General features: G+C 42.2%; 1 protein-coding gene across 1 annotated transcript in view; it reads right to left on the reverse strand.

Moving 5' to 3' along the window:
• The window catches only part of KCNK1 (potassium two pore domain channel subfamily K member 1), a gene marked incomplete at both ends in the record, with an annotated part of 32,747 nt that extends 18,188 nt beyond the window's left edge, over positions 1-14,559 (reverse strand). Inside the window, one exon of the mRNA XM_082480831.1 lies at positions 14,205-14,559. Coding sequence (XP_082336957.1) covers positions 14,205-14,559 — 355 coding nt within the window. The remainder of the gene's footprint in view (positions 1-14,204) is intronic.
• Positions 14,560-23,551: the final 8,992 nt, after the last annotated feature.

A 23,551-nucleotide genomic window follows, 5' to 3' on the forward strand; every position in this document is an offset into this window, starting at 1 on the left:
CACATGGAAAAAAGTGTTATCTACTAGATACAGCAGGGGAATAGGAATTTATACTTCTAATCTTATTATTGATTTAACATGTGGAACTCAGGGAAATTACTAGCATCAGCTGCCTTGTTTGGCAGAGGAAGACACATAGTCCTTACCTATCTTTGTAAGATACTTCAATATTTCATGTCTAAATCAATCATAATGCATTTGCATACAAATAAATCCTATTTCTGTCTTCTGTTTTAATAGCTATTTCTCAGAAACATGAAGAATTCAACAGCACATAAAGCAAAGTAGAAGCAAATCAATTTAACACAAATAGCAAAAAACACTAAAGCAATTAACAAAACCACACAGAACTGAAGTACATCAGACTCCACTTTTACACATGGCATATTCCATCTGGATTATTCATTTCTAACTTAAAAATAATAATTAAGAGAAACTAAGAGACAATATTTACACAAGGGCCAAAGTGAGACACTTTTTCTGATGAGATAGCTTATTCTAAATTCTAAATCGCAGTCCTAAATATGATGCTTGATGCTACTCTGCCATCTGAATATACTCACAGTTTCATGCTGAAAATAGAACATTTTGCAGGGCACAATGGCAAAATACTTCAACTGTTGTTACTGAACCATAAGCAAATTTTATAAACATGCTAGACCTATTGGATCATTCACATGTTTAGGACATCCTGCATAACAAACACTAATTGTAGGAACCATAAATTTGATTAGTTACACTGGAATCGGGGTATCCAGGATAATCACAACCGTATGTCCTACCAATAAAAAAAGGCAAAAGAAGAGAACAGCATTGTAGTTACACGTACTATTTCTGTTTGTAAGAGGATGAAAGGTAGACAGTTTTGTATATCTAGAGAAGTTCTTGAAAAATAGTCATGTAGCATTTAGAAAGGCAAACTACAGATACAAGACATTTAGCCAGCAATATAAAGATATAGAGCAACTTAAATGATGTGTGGTTTTCAAACACTATATTATCTGTTTAGATGAATGGCAATTTATTTTAAAACAGTGAACCTCTCTTCAGCTTGTTAGAGAAATGTCTCTTAGTGGGATATTTGATGTTTCCATAAATTCTTACGACTATAGGATGATTTTCCTAGTGAAAATATATCATTCTAACCTCTCAGGGACAGTATATGATAGCCCTGCATATAATGAAAGCAGGCAGCATTAAAACAGTAGGACAATTCACTAAAAATGCTCCAACAGCTCAATCACAGTTCTGGACCCACCATGGCAGTCAAGGACAGTCAACACTGATTTTGAGTCCCGTTTCCTTAAATCCCATTAAGCTAAGGTTGCACACATATCAGAAACACTTCGCAATCATCCAGGCTGAAGACTGATTCATACTAAAGTTTCTCATGTTCAGCACCCTCCTGTCAGTGCTTGCATTTGAAAACTGTGGCCAACGTGAAAAAGGTTGGACTGATTGCAACCTGTGACTCTCTAAGGAAAGCAGGATGCTGTAAGTGGCACCTCTCAGACCTCAATATAAAGGGAGGGGGAATTTAAAATGGTTGGTAAATCCAAAATAAAGGCCTAGCACTGAACAGCCTGGGGCAGCAACGTGTAAATTAAAATTAACACATCTTTTCAGTGGAGGAATTTCTTTTCAAGTGTCTGGCCCTAGGAAGCATCCAGTTTCTTGTAATTCTCAATGATTACAATTTGTAAGCTAGTTACAGTAACTAAACACAATGGTATGTCTGTGTTACTTCCTTACTAGCTTCAAAGACAATGCAATTTATCACATAACAAAAATGAAGTCCCCCTTGAGATGTGTGTACTTGAGATATACCAGATAGATTACTGGTGGCATCTGTATCAACAAAGAGGAGTCCAGCTTTGCTGCCCATCATTTTAATCCTGCTTGAAATAATGCTCCTTTACAAGGGGCAGCCAGCCATTATCAGGTACACTGTCATTACAGGAAATGCGTTCTTAGGTTGCCAGTTCCTTTCTTACCTCTGTTGTTAATTTGGCTGTGCACTTTTGATTCTTTCCATGCTTCCACCAAGTTGTTACATGAAACGTCTAATCTAATCACAGAGTTACTGCTGAGAACGAAGATCCTTTTCTCTACGTGGGCGCACCCCCTCTCGCATTGCTTGTTTACCTGACTGCAATAACTCAGAGCAAACCAACACAGCAGAAAGTGAATATTTTTCTTCTAGTCTGACAAACTGACTTGGCTTACTGTTGTGGTCCAGCAGGCAACAGTGCTAGCACAGGGAATAAGCTCGGACCACAGGGTGGGAATCAGGAGTCCAAGACATCTTCCTTCCACTGACAGAGCTGTTGGGTAGGCTCAGCCCGTTTTGTTTTACATCACCCTGAGCAAACATTTTACTAAGTATAAGGAGAGGCAACCAGCATGCTGAAGCAGAGTAAACACTGTCTTCTTTCCACAAAGGCTACTCGCGCATTTGGTAAATTACGTGGGCCGTATTAACTAAGGTTTAGTTTCTTTTCTACACAGAGTACACAACCAAACAACATCTTAGAAGGGAGTGGCAATATTTCTGCCGTTTCCACTGAAGGAAAGATATAGAAATGTCTATTGCACACTTTGATATGCCTTCTGTAAGTCCCTATTTAAGTACCTGGAATTTCCTCTAATATTACTGAGCAGAAAAAAAACCCCAAAACTATTACTAAAGGAAAAAAGAATATTCAATGCAATGGAACAAAATGAAAGCATGCTGAAGTGCATCCACAGGATGGGAAATCAGCTTACCGTATGGGAACAAAGCCTAGCAGCAGGAACTGAGAACTGCAAGACAAAATTCATAGGCTCATATTCTCAACCATTCTAATGACTCTTACATGACCTTTCACAACTGTTTTTTCTCTCTGTCTTTGTTCATCCTTTTGCAAAACACATGTAGAAATAACCGTCTAATCTCACAAGACACAGAACATAATAATAAGTGCTCTAATCAGTAAAGCAGTTCCCGGTATGCCTGTGCTTCAGGATCTACTGATAAAAGTTGGTTCAGAAATGTGAAAGATTATCACCTTCTCCCTCGTGGCATCTAAGGACATGGTATAACGCAAGGAAACTTCTGTTTGAGCTGTTGAGAGAGTTTCTGTCTTTTGCTTTGGATGAGGCTCACGGCTAATAATAACTTCTAGTGTCAGCAACATTTTCCCAGAAGCATTGTACAAAATTCTGTCAGGTGGGAATAACCCCCAGAAAGCATGACCTGAACACCCCGCTGGCTTCACTTAGTACAAATAGCTGCACTAAAAGATATGATTAAAAGATAAAGATTTATCTTTGCACTATAGATAGGCAGAATGTAAGTGCATAATAACTCCACTAATGAACTATGGCAGGAGTTAGCCCTTATATTTACTGTTTTCTTATCAATGAGAATTGTTGATTCACACAATGCAACATCATATAGTGTTCATAGTTCTTTGCTTGCCCAACTGGAGTTGCAGCAGTGGACCAGAAGCCAAGTTGGGGGCCTGGATTTCTCAACAGACGTGCAGATGCACATAGGTAAATTAAACAATCTCTTACCCTTACATAAGAGAGCTTCATTGCCAACTGAAAGGGTTATTAAACATTGGAATAAGCTGCCCAGAGAGGTGGTGGATTCACCATCCATGGAGGTGTTTAAGAAAAGGGTAGATGAGGTGCTTAGGGACATGGTTTAGGAGTGGTGGTGTTTTTATCAGGGTAGGTTAATGGTTGGACTTGATGATCTTAAAGGTCCCTTCCAACCTCACTGATTCTATGATTCTAACTATTAGCCACTCAAATTACTTACAGCATCTTGCATTCATTTCTGTGCATCACTCCTACAGTTTACAGGAGCTAGGACTTTCAAACAGTAACACAATTATACGTCTTTGAGCCTTAGTAATTTTTGCTATACTGCCGAGTCAGCATTCCAATACTAAATAAAAATATAGCCATGAAAATAAGTAACAAGACATGCTGTGAAGTGTTCAGAATGTAATTGCCCATTAGTAAATCATACAGCCTAGAGCTTCCAAAACTCTACAAGAGATGGAAGTTCTCCAGTTTGCTGTAGGGTTTTCTCATTTCCTTTAGGCTGTAGGCTTCAAAGAGAAAGATCTACGCCATTCTTGTACAGCACACAGTTGGGTAAATAGCTACTTAAATAATACACAGAGTAGAGATTTCATGGCCTTCTGACATTAATCTTAAATACAACAAGCAGTTTTCAGGGCTCTTTTTCCCCCTGTCATCAAGTGAGATTCTACAAAGAAGTCCCCAAGAGTTAAACATCCAAGCTACTGAATTTTTTAGCAGATCTCTGAAAACGTTGCTACTTTCTGAACACAAGGGTTTTTTTCCACTACAGCTTTCTTTAAAGACATGTATAGTACAATCCCAGCCCATGGGAGAGGAGGTGAAATCAGGATCTTTGCTTTGTCTTTGCATTTGATGACTCTGAAGTAACAAACCCCTTTTCAAACTAAATTGTAAACAAAGGAGGATACCTACTCTAGCTTGCCTCTGGACTTTGGCACTACTGTTGCATGTTGCAATCGCTAAGCCTGCCAATCACATTTTAATAGCTCGACTGAGCAAAATATGTGTTCATAGTGTGCCATGTAGGTTTAAAATAACAAAGAAAGTAAAAGACTAAGTGTCACCTAAGAGGCAATTCAGTACAGGCTTTAAAATAAAAACATGCCTAAGCCTCATTCCAGGTAGTGCTGCCTTGAGATCTTCTCAAGGAGTACTTTTGTCTCTTAATGCTGAGAAATCTTCTCACATTTTGAAATAATTATAGTTTTAGTATGTATTTAACCCTTGTGTGTAACAGAAGAGGAGATTTTTCTGAAACAACAGTAAATTTTACAATCCTTGTTGAGCCGGCTGCCTGCTTTTTCCTTGATGCAGGAGACCTTTTCCCTGCAGTTCTGTGTCTAGCTTAGCTTCAGGATACTCGTGTCACCTTTAGCCACATTACTACAGAAAAGAAGATGCAAAAGCCGATGTGCACTCCAGACAATTCCCAGCAGGCTTTAGAGTGGTAAAATTTTCTGTAGGGCAGACTATTTTTCTTTCCCCAACAGATCACATGCTCATACTATTAGTCTCACTGCATGTTTCTATATGAAAAACCTGGTATACAGCTTTTAACGACATTGCAGGAAACACACTGAAGCAAATGTGTAACTTATTTGCTGTTTTAATGGCTTATAGTCATAGCAACTAAATGCAGTGCCTTTACCGTAAACACTGAATGAAGAAAGTTTAACCTCTAAATAAAATACTTTCAGTAAAGTGCAAAAAATTATTCCTTTTACAGTCATTTCAGTATACTACAACTAGCAATATAATACAGCCAGTACAACAAAGAAACTAAGTCCCAAAATCTAAGTGCTGCCTGAAATGAATTTTCTTTTGCAAAAGCCAAAGTTCTGAAGCTAGATTCATCTATCATTAGAATTAAGCTTCTGCTTATAAAAAAAAAAATAATGTAAAGAACAGTACAATATGTTTTAACCCTATCATTTCAATATCTGATTTTGGTTGGTGTTCCCCCGCCCTTAAACCAACTCATATTTCTACACTTAGAAACCATTTGTGAAGTAGCTACTGCTAAACACTGTAAGGTTATTTAGCTGATTTGATTTAAACAGTCTTTAAATAATTGAAAGACACAGAAGAAGGTACTCAGATACTACATATATCATGGAGTTCAGAGGTACATTTTAAGCTTTTTATTTTCATTTTTGGACTTTTAACATATTCAGAAAATACATTCCATGTGTGGAACATGAAATGCACGAGTAGCAAAAAAGATGACAAAAACCCATTTCCCATGGTACCAGTTCTCTCAAAAGCTGCATTTGCAATTGTATGAAGTTATGCTTGAAAACATTCTGTATAGAAGTTCTGGTTACTTCAGAAGTTTTCACTTTGTAGTAGAGGGCAGTAAAAAGATGCAGAGAGCCTCTACTCCCTGTTCACATAACAACAGTCTGGACTCACGAGTTTCAGGAGAAAGATGGAAAACTGCTGTTAAAGTTTCTACTGGTAAATAGTATGCAACTTTGTCAGAGGGCACAGCCTGACTTTCTCACACACAAGAGCAGAGGTACTCAGAAGACTACTGGGTTGGCTTGTTCTGCTGGCAAAACTTGTTTCCCAGACCATCCTCCTCCCTCAGCTGCCATCAGGGAATACTGCCTAAGCGACCTCCATGCTTCTGCATTCCCCCAGTTCCTCAAAGTTGCAGTGATACCTTCTGAAGCTGTTTAAGCTACCAGAACAGAATCAGTTTAGAGTACAGACTATGGTAATACCTAGGAAGCATCAGTTAAGAACTGTTTGGGGTCTGGTGACAGCTGGCATACCATTTTGATTCATATGTGCTTTTCCTCCAATGAAGTTTTCATACTCTGTTTTCAGAGATGAACATGTATCTTTTTCTTTTCAAGTGAAAGAAAATCCATCTGTTCTTGCAAAAGCCACTCCAGTACTTTTCTGAAGCACAGCCACTTGAAAAGCTTTGCTTCATTCATTCCTTTCAGTCCTGGTATTAACCAGGACCACATCACTGTTTTGTCCTCACGAAAAACACAATCTATTTAAGGTTTCAGCTAGGTTCTTAACTGAAAAAACAAACTGACACATTTCTCTTCTGGGTCATCATCAGTAACTAGGATCTTGGCTAAATTTTGTATGAATATCATAACCTTCAAGCAACTGAGGCCAGATCCAGAGAGACAGCAGGAATTCAGGTAGCTGATTCCCAATAAACTTTATTGCTATTCTTTAATCCTGAAGGCATCAAAACTCTTGTAGGTATCCTAATTTTTTGCAAATTGCTAAAATTCCACTTCTGCACATGCCAAGAAATATGCTGGTCTTCATATGGTTTAGCAGCTTGTGGCCTACTCTATAAATAACCTGAAGTAGTGGCTAACATAGACATTTCTCCATAGATTATGATGTTCTTCTATCCAAAACCCCCATAGATTATTAAAATGATGATGCAGTGGGCCAAAGTGAAACAAAGAACAAAAACAGCTAACAAGTAAATGAAAACAGGAGAAACTACAGCTTTGAAAGAAGACATTTTAAATTATATTCACATAAAAAAGTGAAAAAACCTACTCAGCAATGGACAGTAACTGCAGGATTTGATTGTTAAATTTTAGAAGTCCTGTTCCGAAAGTGTACATAACTTTTAGCTTAGAATTTGGCTTGGAGATGTCAGTAAAGTGGTAACAAAAATTCCAGCTTTGCAAAAGGATTACAAACAAAAACTTTTTAAAGAAAGTCAATTTTTTGAGAGATTACTCTCTTCCTTTCAATAAAGATGCAAACATCACAGAATAAATTAAAGCCAGATTAATAATTAGAAATAATAATAGAGTAACAGGAGGCCACATAATCCATCTATGACAAACAGCAAATAATTTTAACATAATTAGGAAAAAAAAAAAACAATAGAGAAACAAAGTTAGCATTGCAAAAAATGAGTCAATTAATAAGCCAAGGGCAGAACACCATTAACTCAGTCCTGACCCCAGTTACACTCTATGTATCACAGTAAGTTCAATGGACTGGTTTTGTGATCTTTTTATTTTATTTTTTTTGTGTAGTTCTGCAGAGGAACGGTGACCCTAGACCTGACAGAAAGACTACAGAGGCAGCAGTTGCAGTTCTTCACCTGTGGAGCGCTGCTGGGCTGGCTTCTCATCACTGGGAATTTAGCAAGGCAAGTGGAACATAGAAGCGAGGACAGAGCTCCTAAGAGAGACACTCCATCCATCAGCAGCCAGCACTGCTCCAAACAATACTACAGTCATGCTACTCTATGGCTTCTCAGATTTCTGCCAGGAGATGGTTTTTACTACTCATTGGCCTGTTAAGCATAAACATTGGATTAGAGCTACTTTTGCCACCCTGTGTTTCAGCAAGCATAAGCAGGAGTTTGGCACAGCTGATTGCTGTACTCGCATAAGAAACCAGGAACTGCCACCCAGCCTGGAACACAAGACAGGACAGACCCAGATTTCCTCTCCACTGCTGCCTACTTCAGTAGGGAAAACAAGAACTTTGTCCCTTTGTCCTGGACACACAAGAGAGAACGTGACTGGTCTGTTGGCTGTAACTGTAACTAATGAGTGACTTGTGTCCTGAAGCACAGAGCCTAATACACTTCCCTAAAAGTTTACTATCATTGATTTTGACAAATACAGGTATTTGGGAGATATTCATACAAGACATTTTTGGTTTGTGTTTCTGGTGGGTTGGTTAGTAGTTTTTTGGGGGGTTGTTTGTTGGTTTTTTTTTGTTTTTTTTTTTTTTTTTTTTTTTAAATTTAAGTCCCTTCTTTTCTGGTTTTAAATTTGATTTTTTCTTTTAATTTCATTGAGTGTTTCCATGTTTTTGTGTTGTAAGACAGGGAGACCAGAAATATCCAATCTGCTTTCTCAGTACTTGCCTATAGATATTCCTCTTGCCTCCTCTTACAGCTTCCCTAGATAGTAGTCTTTTTGTTTTCTAGCTGTCTTTAGGAAGAGGACACCTTAGTTCAAATCCTTGTCCTGAGAATGGCATTAAGCAGAACTCAACTGAAACCTCCCACGTCCCAGGAGACAGCACCTTAACCCTGGGGCCAGACTAGAATATGACAGCAGCAAGTCTGGAGCTGTTCTACAGTGTATAAAATACAGGAAATTTCCCCGAGAGGAAAGCAGACACACACAGGCAGACAGAATGTCTCTTTCACTTTGTGTTTATATTGCTTAATGGAAGAGGTGGGACGCTTGGTTTCAGGACAGTCTACTGATCTATATGGAAGCGGACAGCCTCGGGGACAGTAGCTATAACTACCCTGTTCCAGAATACCCTGACGCATTCAGCCACTCTCCTGGGGCGTGGGTTCAAATCCCTCCAAGCAAAGGAGGGAAAAGAATGTGGTTTCTCACATCCTAAGTCAGTGGCCAAACAGTTGGCCTATTGAATGTAATCCTCCTCCTCTGGCATCTTTCTCAACCTACCTCTTCATTTCCTTTGCTTTTCTTAGAAGCACTCCAGTACAAAAAACACCCTGTTGCAGAGTGCCGCACAATCTCGCTTTGTCTCCTAGATCATCCCCAGCAAATTACCTTTTCCTGTAGATGTGGTTGCTAAGTAACAACTCTTGAAAGCGAAACAAAGTTCCTTCCCAAAGTTCGGCATCCCCACCCTGGTGAATAGCTGCAATTTGTCACTCCTGTTTAAATGACCCATGAATGCTCCAGTCAGAGCAGTAGTACAATAAAGCTTAGTTTTCTGCCAGAGTCAGAGGTGACAACTAGTGAGACTGATCTGAATTTAAACCATCACAAAGTCTGTACATTTTCATACGAGAGGCAACAGAGAATCTTATGACAGGTCTTTAGACGTACATTTGGTATGAATCATGAAATTTATTTATTCGGTGTGTATTAATGGACTAATACAGGCATCTTCAGGGACACAGGCCACATATTCTGATGCCAGCAAAATAAAATATGCGTTTTACATTAAATTCAAGTATCGGACAAAAAATTCTGCTTGCCTTAAAGCCTCTGTGAACTTTATCTCATTAAGTTAAATTCACATTCTTCCATGAAGTGTGAAAGACCCAAGTAGCCTCTTCCACCCACTCACAATAGAGGTGAGAGCATATGAATCTTACAATGGAGCATTACAAAGACATCACGATGCTTTCATGGCATTCCCTAATCTTCCATGGATTTGTTAAGATCTGTACTGCACACTAAATATGCACTGGGTGTGGGGTCTGTTCCCCTGAGGAGGAAGAAATGCAAGAAAGACCACCTCTTGACAGAAGAAAGTGGAGAAAATGATGGAGACTGACAGGCTTCTCTCTCTCCCTGGTCTCTTCATATGGACTGGACCTTCTTTTGCAGGACATCCAGTGACGCCAGCACAATCTCCTAGCCTGCTGTCTTTCATAAAGGCGTAGTTTAGTTTCTCTTGCAAATCATCAGTAGCAATGCTTATTGAGAAACAGACCTAACAGAGAACAGCCTTACAAATCAAATGATATATGCATTAATAAACTCCTCATATTGCTTTGACAGTAGGCTTCATATAAGCTACTTAACTTGAATGCAAAACTTTCCCCGAAAGCCATATTGTTTCTTTACTAGTCCTTCAATGAAGCAGTTCCAAGGTAAGAGACACTGTCAACATTTAGCTACAACTACTGCGTAGATGTTCCTTACTCTCTTCAGAATACAGCAAGCAGAACCCTGAATTCAGTACATCATGGATCGTGGGTGTCAATCCTTGTAACAGTGTAATACACCCATCCTCAGCGCCAACATTAAAACTGGTACAGGCTAAATTCTGGAGAAGATGCTGACATAAAGCATCTTTAAAGGTCTTTTCCCTTAAAGGTCTTTAACAGCCATAACGATTCTATACATACTAACCAGGTTGCAGACAACCACATTACAGGCTTCAGCAGCAGTTGAACACTAGCAGCCCTCTCCTCCCTTCTCTTACTGTCTTGACTCCTGTGCCTCAGTTGAGACTCCAGCCTGTTCTTAACCAATAAATGAAAACATGCATTGCCATCATAGAAGATGCAACTTCTTGTCACCCTTCCTCCGCAAATCCCTAGATCAGGACAAGGCTATCCTAGCCCTTTGCATAAAAGGCCACAGGATATCCTTAAACTGAGAAGACCCTTTCCAAAAACAAACATAAAAATATAGGCCCCAAGTTCCTAAATTGGCATCTCCTTTGCTTCAACAAACAGAAGCCCCTTTACTCTTCATATCTTGCAACACAACTAATATAAATTTCTTTTTTTTACTCCATTCTGTTTACAATTCCTGTAGTACAGTATTCCAATATTGCACCAACGTGGGATAAGATCTTAGAGCCTAACAGCAGGCCAAGAACAGTGAAAACGCACTACCTGGGAGAGCGAGTGCGAACACTACTTTGTTTTTATTGTTAGAAATAAAACACATATTCATACAGATGGCCCCACAACAAAGACAACCAGAAACAACTGCTTCAGCAAGCTCATTCATGACATCTAGCACCGAGACAAGCGATGACTATAGATGCGCATAAGGTCAAAATTGCGGAGCTTCCAAGACAGACGCTATTTAAATGCACACAACTGTATATTCTTAGTGTTCACATTGTCAATGATTAATGAACAAATTGCTTCCTCTTGCACACTGCTCATATGGCAAGCTGCATGACTGCTTAAGTTGCACAGGGAGGAATAAAGTTGTTAGAAGAGAAACCTGCTGTCTGTCACTGCTATAACCTGCTGAAGGAAGCCTCACCCCCGAGTCCATTTCACTGCCCTTTGTTTGACTGTCCTTCAAGCAGCTTGTGACAGTCCTGTGACAGTCCATGTGTGCAGCAATATAGATTGCTTTCAAGTAACAATTTGCCTTACTGTATTTATTCAGCAAGCTCCTTCCATTAAAGAATTTTTCCAAATTCTTAACTGGCTTTATCATTTTCTTCAAGGATTTTCTCTAGTTAATAAGAAGCCAAAGAATATAATAAGGATGAGAGGGAAAAAGAAGGAGATAGGGATGCTAAAATTAGACTCTTTCCTTATATAGAAAACTAAAAGGCTGTGAAATAAGCCTTGTGTTCTGTGCAATGTGTAGGTGTGCATTTATTTACATGATGAATGACAAATTCAGTTAGCTGAACACAAGGAACATCCCAGTGCTCCCTGCAATTTCATTTCACTTATTCTAGCACAGAAGCAACCCTCAGCTGGTACCATCAGCACCAGGGTTCTCTTTTCTGCATTTGTTCTTACTGTACTTGGCAAAGAGAGGACATTTCACATGTACAGTTTTTAATACAACAGCATTTTTTGAATGTTCAGACACTTCCAAACAGCTGTTTGAGATGACCAGGCAGGTTCTGCTTCTTGTTTGTCTTTCATTTTAATGATCATTTCAAAAGACTTGAAAGATTTGTTGCACGGGTGCAGAGTAAGTTGGGAGGCAAAATTGCACCTCACCAGAAATCTGTGTGCTCTGGGAAGAATTTGAGCAAGTTTTGGACATACTATATTGGTCTGGATTTATACTTGTCTACTTGTACAAGTTCTTATTTATACAAGTAAAACAAGTAAAGCTAAAACATCTAAAGCTAAACGCCACTGCATAAAACAAGAAATAGATGAATTGTCTTTTTTTTTTTTTTTTTTTTTTTTTTTTTAAGAGGCCCAACCCAAAGGACTATTTGACATAGAAAGAAGCACCACCATTTGATGGCTAGTCTATTACATCAGTGATAACTAGATGAAATTCAGTTTCTGAAATTCACAGAAATAATGATAACACATGTATTTCAGGCCTCTCTGTTTTCTAAGCATATGCCTGTTAAATGGAGTTTTCTAAAAGGTTTTCAATTTCACAATGCTATCTTGCATTTTCAACCCTTCCCGCATAGGGCCCCTATGATCAAATCAGCTAAACATGCAGGACCAGGTTATGCCTTGCTCTTGAGCAGATGTGCAGTGGGCAGGAGATATCTGTACCTGAACTGTCCTACCAAATCCAAACATTCTGTAGCTATGTCTTAGCAAGGCAGTACTAAAGCATTACCAACTCAGTCCCATCCCCACTGTCCTGACTGTGAACATTTTTTGATTGACTCATCTCCGAAATCAATATTTCCAGCTTTAAAAATAAACTTCAGGGACTGAGGATTGGATGTCTGATCAAAAAAAAAGAGAAGTTACGCACACTACCCTGTATAAGAACAAATAGAAAAGCAGGACCTTTTTTAATATCCTTTTTTGAAAGTGCAGGTTATTACTGTAGAGAAAAAAAATGATTTGAACACAAAGATAGCCCTCGGACAAAATTTCCATTTTATAGTACCAGAAAGTGTAATTGATAAGGAATGGAAACAGACATCATAAGATCAAGTCAGACAATTCCATGCTTTTCTCACCAATATTATTACTATATGTTCATTAAAGCTTACATATTTATTCACTACAAGCATTTAATTGTCACAAGCATGTCACTTTCTTCTTATAAACTGTAGTTATTAAAATGAGGGGGGAGGTGTTACAGGGACACCCTTAACCCTATTTTACTTTTTAAAAAAACCCACAACTCCTTATAACAAGCAGACAACCTGATCTCTAAACTCAATGACAGCTATTTTTAGGACAAGCATTGCCAGTTTGAAATCAGTCAGGAAGCCCCAAAATAAGATCAAGTAATTATTAAATGTCATTATTGATATCAGCTGATTATATTTCCCATAATAAAAAGGATGCTTACTTGGGAGCAGGGGGAGAAAAACAAAAAGAAAAAAAAGAAAAGCATTGCATCTTTTATAGTAGTATCAATATACTGCCAAGCCTCAAAGCCCTCTGGTTGGACTACTTTGAAGGTGATTATTTTTTTTTTTTTAAAGCTTTTCTTATTTGAGAAGCCTGTTATTTATTGCAGTGAGACACATCCAAATCACCACAGCCCAGCTTCCCAGCGCAAATGCCTGCACTTGTAAAGGATATACAAGGCGGCTGTCCACTACAATCTTATGGGAAACACAACTGTTGTAAAAAAAAAAAAAATAAAAAATTAAAGTGGTTATAAAAAACTACAGCCAAAGGAACGTTCCCTCGAGCTTTTCAACCTACCGATGGAAACTGCTTTTAGGAAGCAAAACAGCGTTATCTTTGGGTCTTTTACACCCAAAAATTGCAGGTAAAACACGAAACTGAAATTTAACTTCATCGTTACACCCAGGCTAGCAGTTCCCCCCTCCCCCCCCCCCCCACACACACCCCCTCCACAAACCCACACTGAAAGAAACGCAGAGCGGACCAAGAGCTTTAAGGAGACACCCCTAAAACCATTTAAAAGTTCAAAGAAAGAGACGGGCACCCCACCGCCCCCCCTCACGACCAGGGCCGCGGGGACGGTGCGGGGCCGGCGACTGCCGGCCCCGCACCGTCCCCGCGGCCCTGGTCGTGAGGGGGGGCGGTGGGTCGCAGGTCTTCCCCCCCCACAGGCCCGGCTCCCCCCACGCTGCGCGGAAAGCGGCCCCACACCAACCCCTCCGCATCCCCGACGCGGCCCTGAGGGGGTCCGGGCCTGCCCGGAAGGCCTCCCGGTGGCGGCGGCGGGTGGGCCGTCGTTTCCCCCCCCCTCCCCCCGCCCCCTTACCCGTGGTGGAGAGGACGGTGCTGGCGAAGAAGAGGGAGGAGGTGAAGTCCCAGTTCCAGTTGCCCGAGGCGTTGCTGAGCACCGAGACGCCGTAGTTGCTGGCCTCCAGCACCCGCATGAGGAACTGCTCCAGCTGCTGCTCCGAGAGGCAGGCGTGCTCCTCCAGGAAGCGCTGCTTCAGCTTGCCCAGCTCCTGGCGCAGCAGGTCCTCGTAGGGCAGCTCCACCGAGGAGAAGACCACGGCGCCGAACACCAGGTAGAGCAGGTAACCCAGCACCAGCAGGGCGAAGCACCAAGCGGAGCGGTGCTGCTCCACCAGCCGCACGCAGGAGCTGCCCGCCAGCGACTGCAGCATCTTCCCGAGCCGGGGGTCGCCTGCGCCCCGGGCCGAGCCGCTGAGGGGAAGCGGGGGTTGAGGATGGCGGGAGATGAAGGGGAAGGGGGGGGAAGGGGAAAGGGGAAAGGCAGCGGGGCCGGTGCGGCGGCGGCCGCCTGCCCTCTCTCTCTTTCTCTCTCTGCGGCCGCTGACTTTGAAGGCGCGGAGCGGCGGTGATGTGGCGCTCACGTGGCCGCGCGGCGCAGGTAGCGCGGCTGAGGGGCGGCCTCGCTGCTGCTGCCGCCAACCGCCCGGCCCGGCCCGGCCCCGCCCCGCCGCCTCACGCCTCTGCCGCCGGTTATAAACGGCGTTTGCTACTCTCTCTTGCTTGTCGCCGAGTCATGGGGAGGGGAGGGGAGGGGAGGTGGAGGAGATGCGGAGGAGATGCGGGGGGGGCGACGGGGAACGGACACCCGGGTAACGCTCAGTGAAGCCGACCGAGACACAGTCTTCCTCCCCCCCCCCCCCCCTTTCTCTGTGGCGGGGCGGCGAGCCGACACCTTGTGGAGATTTCTTCCCCTTTTCACACCAAAAGTGTGTCTGGAGATCTCCTCGCCTCGCTAACGCCAGCCCCCCCCCACCCCCAAAACAGCAATTCCTTCCACTGTTTGGGGTTATTTTTTGTTGGTGTTGGTTTGGGGTTTGTTTGGTTTTTTTTCCCCATTTTTCAAAAGGCGCCGGGCAAAGCAGAAGAAGAAGGTGACCCCAGAGACGGGGCGGTGTGAAGCTGCTCAATTCCTGTTCGGAGATGCGGCGTGTCCGAGGAGGAACCCTGATGGCCGGCGTTAATGTCCTCCCTCAGGTCCGCTGAGGCGTAACTTCAGAATGGGGCCAGCGGGGGTACGGTTTGAAGTGACCTCCGGAAGCCCCATCCAAGCTAAATGAGTCTTTGCTTCCGTGCTGCGCTCCTGGAGATACTTTTTAACAGTACAAAGTGTCCGGCTAGTGCTCGGAGTGTCCGTGGTGAATACCAATGCACTGCCTAGCCAGCCCCTGTGTGGTCCCAACCACTGATCTTCTCGAGTTTCACTTCCAAAGCTTCTTTCTTCATCCACCTCAAACTCTGGCCAGCAACCACACAGTTAACCCGCAAAGAAGTTCCCCACTACGTGAAAAGGAACAGTGAAAACTGTAGTTTCTCAAAGTGTCCCTTTAAGGTGGCTAATGGCAGCTCCTGGTAAAGGAGGGAGAGGAGATTCCCTGGTCACATCCTGCAGGGCTCTGCCACTTCCCTTTCACATCTCAGCCGATGGCAACTTGTACAGTCACAGAAACAAAGCAGTAGCTTGTAATTAGGAACTTACTGGGGCTGAGCCAGTGAGTTTGGACGCAGTAAATCAAATCCAGCAACGTACCTTAAGTTGTGAGGTACCCCTCTAAGCTATAAGGACTAAAATGGGAAAAGAATACAGAAATGAAAGGCATGAAACAGTTTTCCGTGCTAGAAACTTAAAACGATGTGTCAACATTTGCTTTTATACAAAAGCTACACTGGGCTGCAGGATGAATCTGGCCTGGCAGAAGGGCTCATCCTGTTCCTGGCCAATTCCCCACTGCCAGCTACAGCTGAGTTGTGCCAGGGGCTCAACCCTACCCCCCATCCCCCCTTGCTGGGTGATCAAAATGTAAATGTGTCCATGCATGCAGCAAGCAGCTGCTTGAATTCGTGGTCAAATAGCACACTTGGGGGATGTGATAGGTACCCGCCTGACGGGCCAAGCGAGCAAGTGCACATGTGTTCGGGCCTACAAATGTGTGTCTGTCATGTGTGTGCATGTGCACCTTTTGCATGCGCATTCTATCATACAACCGGGGAGGGGGCGCCGTGGGCACTGGGGTGTTTTGGTAGGGAGGTAAACTTTTCCCCTGTGGCTGAACTCCTGAAATGTTGCAAGGTAAATGGTTCCAAAGTGTCTTCTTCATACGTGTAAGTTGTACCACCGGACAGAGGTGCAGTATAATTAAATTGGAGGGGGTTGAAATGAGCAACTGAAGAAAATCTATGCCGTATATCCAGAAGTGACAGAAGGACAGACAAAGGCGGAGATGTCACATCTGTACACCACCCCTTCAGCACCTTTCATCAGCGTCAGTGTATCTTTAAAATGTATTTTTTTGCTGTAAACCAATGATGTGTAGGAAAAAGGCAATCTAAATCAATAGCAATGACAATTAATAATGGATACTGTCTGGAAGAATGTAATGCAGACAAGCTTTTGAAGGGAGTATTCAAAAAAATGTTTTATTGTATCACACTAAGACAGCATGCATTTAAGCACTGTTAGAGAAAAAGAGATCAAGGAACCTCATTGACCAATTTGGTATGCTTGGCTAACTCCATCCAATTACTTAATCACTTGTCCCCTCAAATTCCAAATGACTGAGTGTCTCCATCTATAACAGAAAAGCCATTTAAAACAATATGTGACATACTGGGCTCCATTTTCATCAAGCGTACTCAGCTTGCCAGATAAAATAGGTTTCATAATACGATCTAATTTATGGCAACATCTGGTAGGTACAGTTGTATTTGTGATCGGGAATGGGCATGTCTTTGCTATAAAACAATTTATTTTCCCAACCTTCAAGCTAAATATTTGTTTAAGGGTTAGATAATGTTTGCCTAAGAACACACCTCTCTTCAGTGGTGATAGGAAACTGTGGCTGGGTAGCTGGACATTTTTGTTTAGTGGCCTCATTCAGTTTTCCATTTTTATGAATCACTCATTCTCCATTTTCAGAAGTCTCTCACACTTGGAGGCTCGCTGGGCTAGAGAGAAAAGGAGGACTCTGCTGAACAGAACCTGCAGTGCTCTTCTAATTTTATTTTTTCCCCCACAGGTTTTTGGAGGCATGAGCTGGGGGGAACAATGGCAGAGCAGCACAGCTGAGTCACGGGACCATTCACGTTCTTGCTTCCAAAGCAAACATCTGGACAGTCTGAGTTTCAGCTGCCATTGTTTATGTTCATGTTTTAACTCAAAGCCCTCAACAAACCTGGTAATTTAATTACGGATTTCATTGGGATAGATGTGCAGGAAGGTGTCATAATATTCAGTTTTCTGCCTTGAAGTGATCATATTTACCATGATAATATTATACATGAAGGCAATTATGTCATTCCAGTTTCATTCCAGAGTATGCTATGTCCATTTTCACATTGTTTTGCTAGTCAAGGATCAAGCTAGTTGTGGATTTAGTGTACTGTATTCAGTGTTATGTACTGTATAACAGAAAGTCACAACATGCTTCAGCAAGGAGTGACTGACATTCTGGAGCAGGCTGTTACAGAACAGTCTTTTTCCCGCAGAAGTTTCATTCTACTGTGATCATCCCTCTTAATAAAACATGAATCCAGTTAATAAAGCGTACCACATCATCACATCACTCATCCACTGGCTATGCTCAGTGAGGACTGGGCTCCTCACTGCCGGAGAAGTTCAGCTGCTATCAGGGAGAAGAAACCCACTATTGGTAGATACCAGTGCTCTCTATCACGCCAAACTCCTCTCTGGGGTACAGAAAATGCAAATACAAGCTGCCTGCCTACACGGGTAGAAGAGAGACACTAATTCACCCATAGAACTGAGACAGAAATCATGTCTGTATTGTGGGGTGCTGGAAAACCACAGAGAAAGTTAGTATCTGTCTAATTCTGCTGCCTGGGGAGATACGACAACTCTCCCCATCACATCACTGGGTTAGCAGCTTCTCTAGTGTTATCCTGAGGCTGAGAAAATCCTCTCTCGTACGTCAAAAATGTAAGGCCCTCTCAGAGCTGTGAGAATCACATTTTCTGTTAGGACAGGTGAAACTGAAATAAAGAGGTTTTGTGTTAATGGCAGCCTATTTTTATCTGAGCTTTTTGGTTAACTAGAAAAACCTTTTATTACTGACGCATTTCCAGTGAAACGCTGAAGTCCTCCAAACACTGAAAGACAAGGAGATGGTGGGTAGGCTGGAGGGAGATGACAGCCTGGTGGCAGACAGTGACCAGAGAGGGGGTCCACTGTACTCTAGTCTTTTGTCCAGTGAATGTAAATGACATTTGACAAAAATAGTAGCTTCGGCGAAACGCAAGAGTGGCTCGCAACAGTGCTCGAGCGCCCAGAGAGTGGCCGATGCTGAACGGCAAAGAGGAGATTTGATGCTGGGGCTCTGCTGCTCTAATCACTGAGCTCTAGACCCTGAGAGTGGAATGAGTCTGGGGAAAGGGAAACACCTACATTTGGCACTGTTGCTAATATCAAGACTATAAAATATTTTCGTGGCCAAAAAGGAATAACTAAAAGGGACTCAAATACATAGAATGTTTCAAGTTGACTGAAAGGATTTTTTTTATTTTTTTTTTCCAAAATAATAGTCTCATGGCAAAATCACGAACATTTTGACATCAATCTTAGAAGAAAATGTTGTTCCTCTCTCAAAAAAAGTATAAATAATTACACTGAAGAACCTAAATTCCTGAGAAGCAGGATAAATAAAATCAGTAGCTTGGCAATACTTGTCCTGCCAAATCTGTTCTGCTCTGGCATACCTATAGCATGACCTCACAGCACCTTGAACAGAGGAGGTGGTGGTGGTGGTGGGGAAGAGTGGGACGAACCGGGACGGTGTGGGAGCCAGTAAACAGTTACACGTGCGGACAACATGAAATAGTACCAAAGCTGTGTCACCCTGACAGCTGAATATTGAATAGCAGTAGGGAACTGATTTATCCTTCAGGATTTTTCTTCATATTTGGCATGACTATAAATTCAGCGGTTATAGCAAGGCTGAAGTCTGACTGATCTGTCCTAAATTATGCGTACATGAAGAAACGTAGCCATAAATGTAAGATTCTCTGAATTCACTTGCAGTAAGGATTCTGCCACATTTAACTGCCCATGAATATTTTTTTAATAAAACTGAGAAGTGGAATCCTTCATAATTTTCTGTATCAGTTAAATGAATGCTGAAACGTAATACATTTCCTGTTGTAGAAGAAAATTTATCTGAATGATTGTTTCTGAACACTCAATTTGTGGGCGTTTGCAAAAGTTAATATAAGGTCATCTAGTGGCTCTGATTGAATGTCATGCTCCCGTTGGGCAGGCAGGATGTGGAGTTATAAGAATCACCTCCTCAGAGGCACCAACACAAGCATAGTTAAGCTGAGAAGCAGTCAGATGGGTTGCCATGTGTTCTGTTTCAGATGGGTAAGGTGTTCTATTTTGGCTAAAGGGAATCATCCAGATTTGGGTCAAATAATGTGAATCTTATAAAAATTGAAACAACACAGCCTGACTTAATAGGAAAAGTAATCTTTGAAGAGGGGATTCATTCCCATCTTAATGTGGCAGGAGGATGGAGACATGATAGGAGAGTACAGACATATTTAGGTCTTTAAAATTTATCACCAAGAAAGCTGGTGACAGTAGAAATATTGCCCTGGAAAAAAAAGAGTCAGCGAAGTCTGTGTCCGTGCCATTTCCAATATCCTGCCTGGCTGCATTCTCCTTGAGAGGGAGGGGAGAAGGCTTGAGATTTAGTGGCTTCCTCAAAAAAAAAAAAATCATTTTATGCCGTTAACTTAATGGTGCGATGCTGTCCACAAAGGTTAAGAGCACTGATCTGTGATAGCAAAAGAATGAATGTGCCTGGTTTCAGGGCTATATTTAGGGGAAGGTTTACGTCATGGAGTAGTAGTATTTAGAATAAAGAAAGTTTATATGCATGGTCAGGCACAATTTCTTTCTCGAATGAGTCATGCCTCGTTCAGCGTAAATGTAATTTTCCTTAGTGTTGCAATAAGTATTCATATTTAGCCAATGATCTTGTTGTCCAAATGGAATAACTGATAACGTTTTTAATAAGATAAGCATTTTATGTCATGGAAAAATTAATTTCATGTATGCTTGCCATCAGGTTTACCCAATGGCATTATCCAAAGAGGAACTTGGCCACTCTAAGAGGTATAGGTCCAAGAGGTACGAGGGCTGCATATATGTACATAAATACATGCATAAATACATGTTTGTATATAATTATATATATTGTGTGCTTTCTCAGACTTTTCACTCTTATATTCTAAGTTGTGCCATATCTTGGTAGAAAGGTAATTACCTGTGATTTGTAGGATTGTGTTAACATTGAAGGAATGTAATAGCTCAGAGAATTCAGGATGTCAACATAACCTTATTAAAGCATCACATTAAATAAAATTCAGTGTTTTAAATAAAGTGACCTTGCCCTCCTAAGTCCTGTGGCAGCCAGCCAGCAGAATCAGTCTTTTTAATCTCTTGTTCAAGATGCTGAAAAGAGGAGAACCAGTTAAGATACTTAATACTTAGTACTGAAAATAAAAGTTCACAAAATACTTTATTTCTCCTCCTTCTACTCTATAGATTTTTTAGTACTTTTTCCCCCTTCTTGGCAGCCTGGTGTTAAAGATGGTTGTGGAGGGAAACAAAAGAATGCAGTAGCTGAGGTGGACTCAAACAGTTGTGGGTGTCCAAGCCTCCCTCCTGATCTTATCACCTCCAGCATCGATCTCGCTTTTGTCTCAGAGATGTTGTGCTGATTCTTGGGCACCCGGGAGATGATGGTGCCAGCAAAGCCCACTGGCTTTTTCTGGGTCACTTTCACAACACACAGCCCCAGAAAGGGTTACAACCTAAATGGCCTGCCCGCAATTATTTTTTTCCGTAGTTAGGCTGCATTTCTGTGATTTCTGGTTTTGGTTAATTGAGGCCCAGGCCCAGTCTTTTAGTTTAGAGCTGCCATCAGGGAGAATTGGTAGGTCCTTTTGCTTGTTTTAATTCAGTCTGCATTCCCTTAGAGTTTGTGTACTCATATAATCAATTTTAGGCAACAGGCTGAGTTGGACTTGTGTTACAGCAGTGTGTGGAAAGGTAAACCTGGACCCAGCAATGGTGACATTTTCACTGGCAGCTAACACACCCTCTCACCCAGTCATGGAAAGGTCACATTAACTTGCCAAAATAGCTTTCAGCTTCAGCCCCAGCATACGTACACAGCACAGCACTGCCTCCAAGGCCTGCCTGACCTGGGTAATTAGTTCAGACTGAACAGTGTGTGCATTTGGACTTCATGCACTCAAGTCAGCGTGCTGAAGCCTGGTCCTGACACTGACTGCTCTTTGACTCTGCCTTGGGCAGTTGGGCTCAGGTGGCTGGAGTTTTTGAAGCTGCTGTTGTTTGTAACTGTGAACTACTGCAACCATCCTGGCCCATACGAGACCTTGTGGTAACTACACATCGCCTCCAGGCCAAGTTAGTTTGCTAAAATAGGGAAGTCTGGTCACAGAATCACAGTCACAGAAGGGTCAGGGTTGGAAGGGACCTCTGGAGATCATCTAGTCCAACCCTCCTGCCAGAGCAGGGTCACCTACATCAGGTTGCACAGGATGGCGTCCAGGTGGGTTTTGAATGTCTCCAGTGTGGGAGACTCCATGACCTCTCTGGACAGCCTGTTCCAGTGCTCTGCCACCCTCAAAGTAAAGAAGTTCCTCCTCATGTTTAGATGGAACTTCCTATGCTCAAGTTTTTGCCCATTACCTCTTGTTCTATCACTGGGCACCACTGAAAAAAACCTGTTCCCAACCACCTGGCACCCTCCCTTTAAGTATTTATAAGCATGGATAGGATCCCCCCTCAGTCGTCTTTTCTCCAGATTAAAAAGACCCAAGTCTCTCAGCCTTTCCTCATAAGAAAGATGCTCCAGTCCCCTAATCATCTCTGTAGCCCTACAGGTCTGGTCCTGGATGTGGCTGCCTGTGTGTGGATCATACAGGGGCCACAAGGCAGGTTCTTAGGATGACTTTCAGATGCTGCCTAGATGCAGCCAAAGAAGTAAGAGGTCCTGGAAGGAGCAGGGTTGCAGCTCTGAGAAAGGATCTCTCTTCCTGCTGCAGCCATAGCTGATAGCTAGGATGTGCAGCAACTTGGCTTTTCGGGGCTCTAAACTCCTAGAGGATTTAAATTCTAAAGAGAGATTCATCTTGCAGATAGTTGCCAGTCTCTAATACATAAAAACGCTCTAACCCAGCTCGTCAGCTATACCTGAAAACATCCCTTGTGTCTGACCTTGGATATTTCCTGTGCTGGATGGATCCTACAATGGATCCTACAATCTGTAGGAACTTAATGTTTACCTGTAGGCTGGTATGAGTTCCAGTACTTTCCTACAACTGTTCTAGCGGGATGAAGAACCCAGGCAACTCTCTTCCCTAGGCACGTGCTTTACAGCCAACACATGGTGGGGGGGAGCGTTGAGGCAGGCACCCTTCCCTTGTCATTCCTGCAGAGCAAATCCATCTCTTCCAGTGGTCGGTACCAACAGCTCTGAGGTCTAATACCTCTGCACTGGGGGTGCAGCACAAAACAACACACTGTACCTGAACCCCTCAGCCATGGCCTTTATCCCTCATTGCTGACGGCCCACATTACTGCAATGAAGTAAGCAGGAATTGCTGCTCACACATGAGGAAATACAAGCAAAACCATCTAATGTGTGATACTCCCACCTAGCCAGGAAGGGACAGGTTCGTTTTCCAGGGAACCCTTCTGCCTCAGCAGAGTTAAATTTTAATAAGTGCAATTCATTGCCTTGCTGAACCAAGGTCTGGAAGAGCCCATGGGTACTATTGCCACATGCACCTGCTGTAATGAATACCAAAGCCTACTTCAGTGACCTGAATCTTTTGAAAATTTAGTCCTTTATTTTTATCCACTTAGAAGGAACACAAGCTGCAGTGTCCTACTTTTTCTCAGCTGTGTCATCTGACTCATCAATCAAAACTGATTTTGAGTCCTGTTTTCACCCACTGACTCTCAATCAACCTAACAAACATATCAGAAGTACAAAAGGACAATTTTGTCACTCAGGCCAAGATACCTTTGCAAATCTTGAGTCATGTGAGATATTGTAAGGTTTAAGAAAATTACAATTTCAGCAAGGCCAAATTCTA

The sequence above is a fragment of the Vanellus vanellus genome, assembly GCF_965231255.1.
Source record: "Vanellus vanellus genome assembly, chromosome: 3".
In the NCBI taxonomy this organism is placed as follows: domain Eukaryota; kingdom Metazoa; phylum Chordata; class Aves; order Charadriiformes; family Charadriidae; genus Vanellus; species Vanellus vanellus.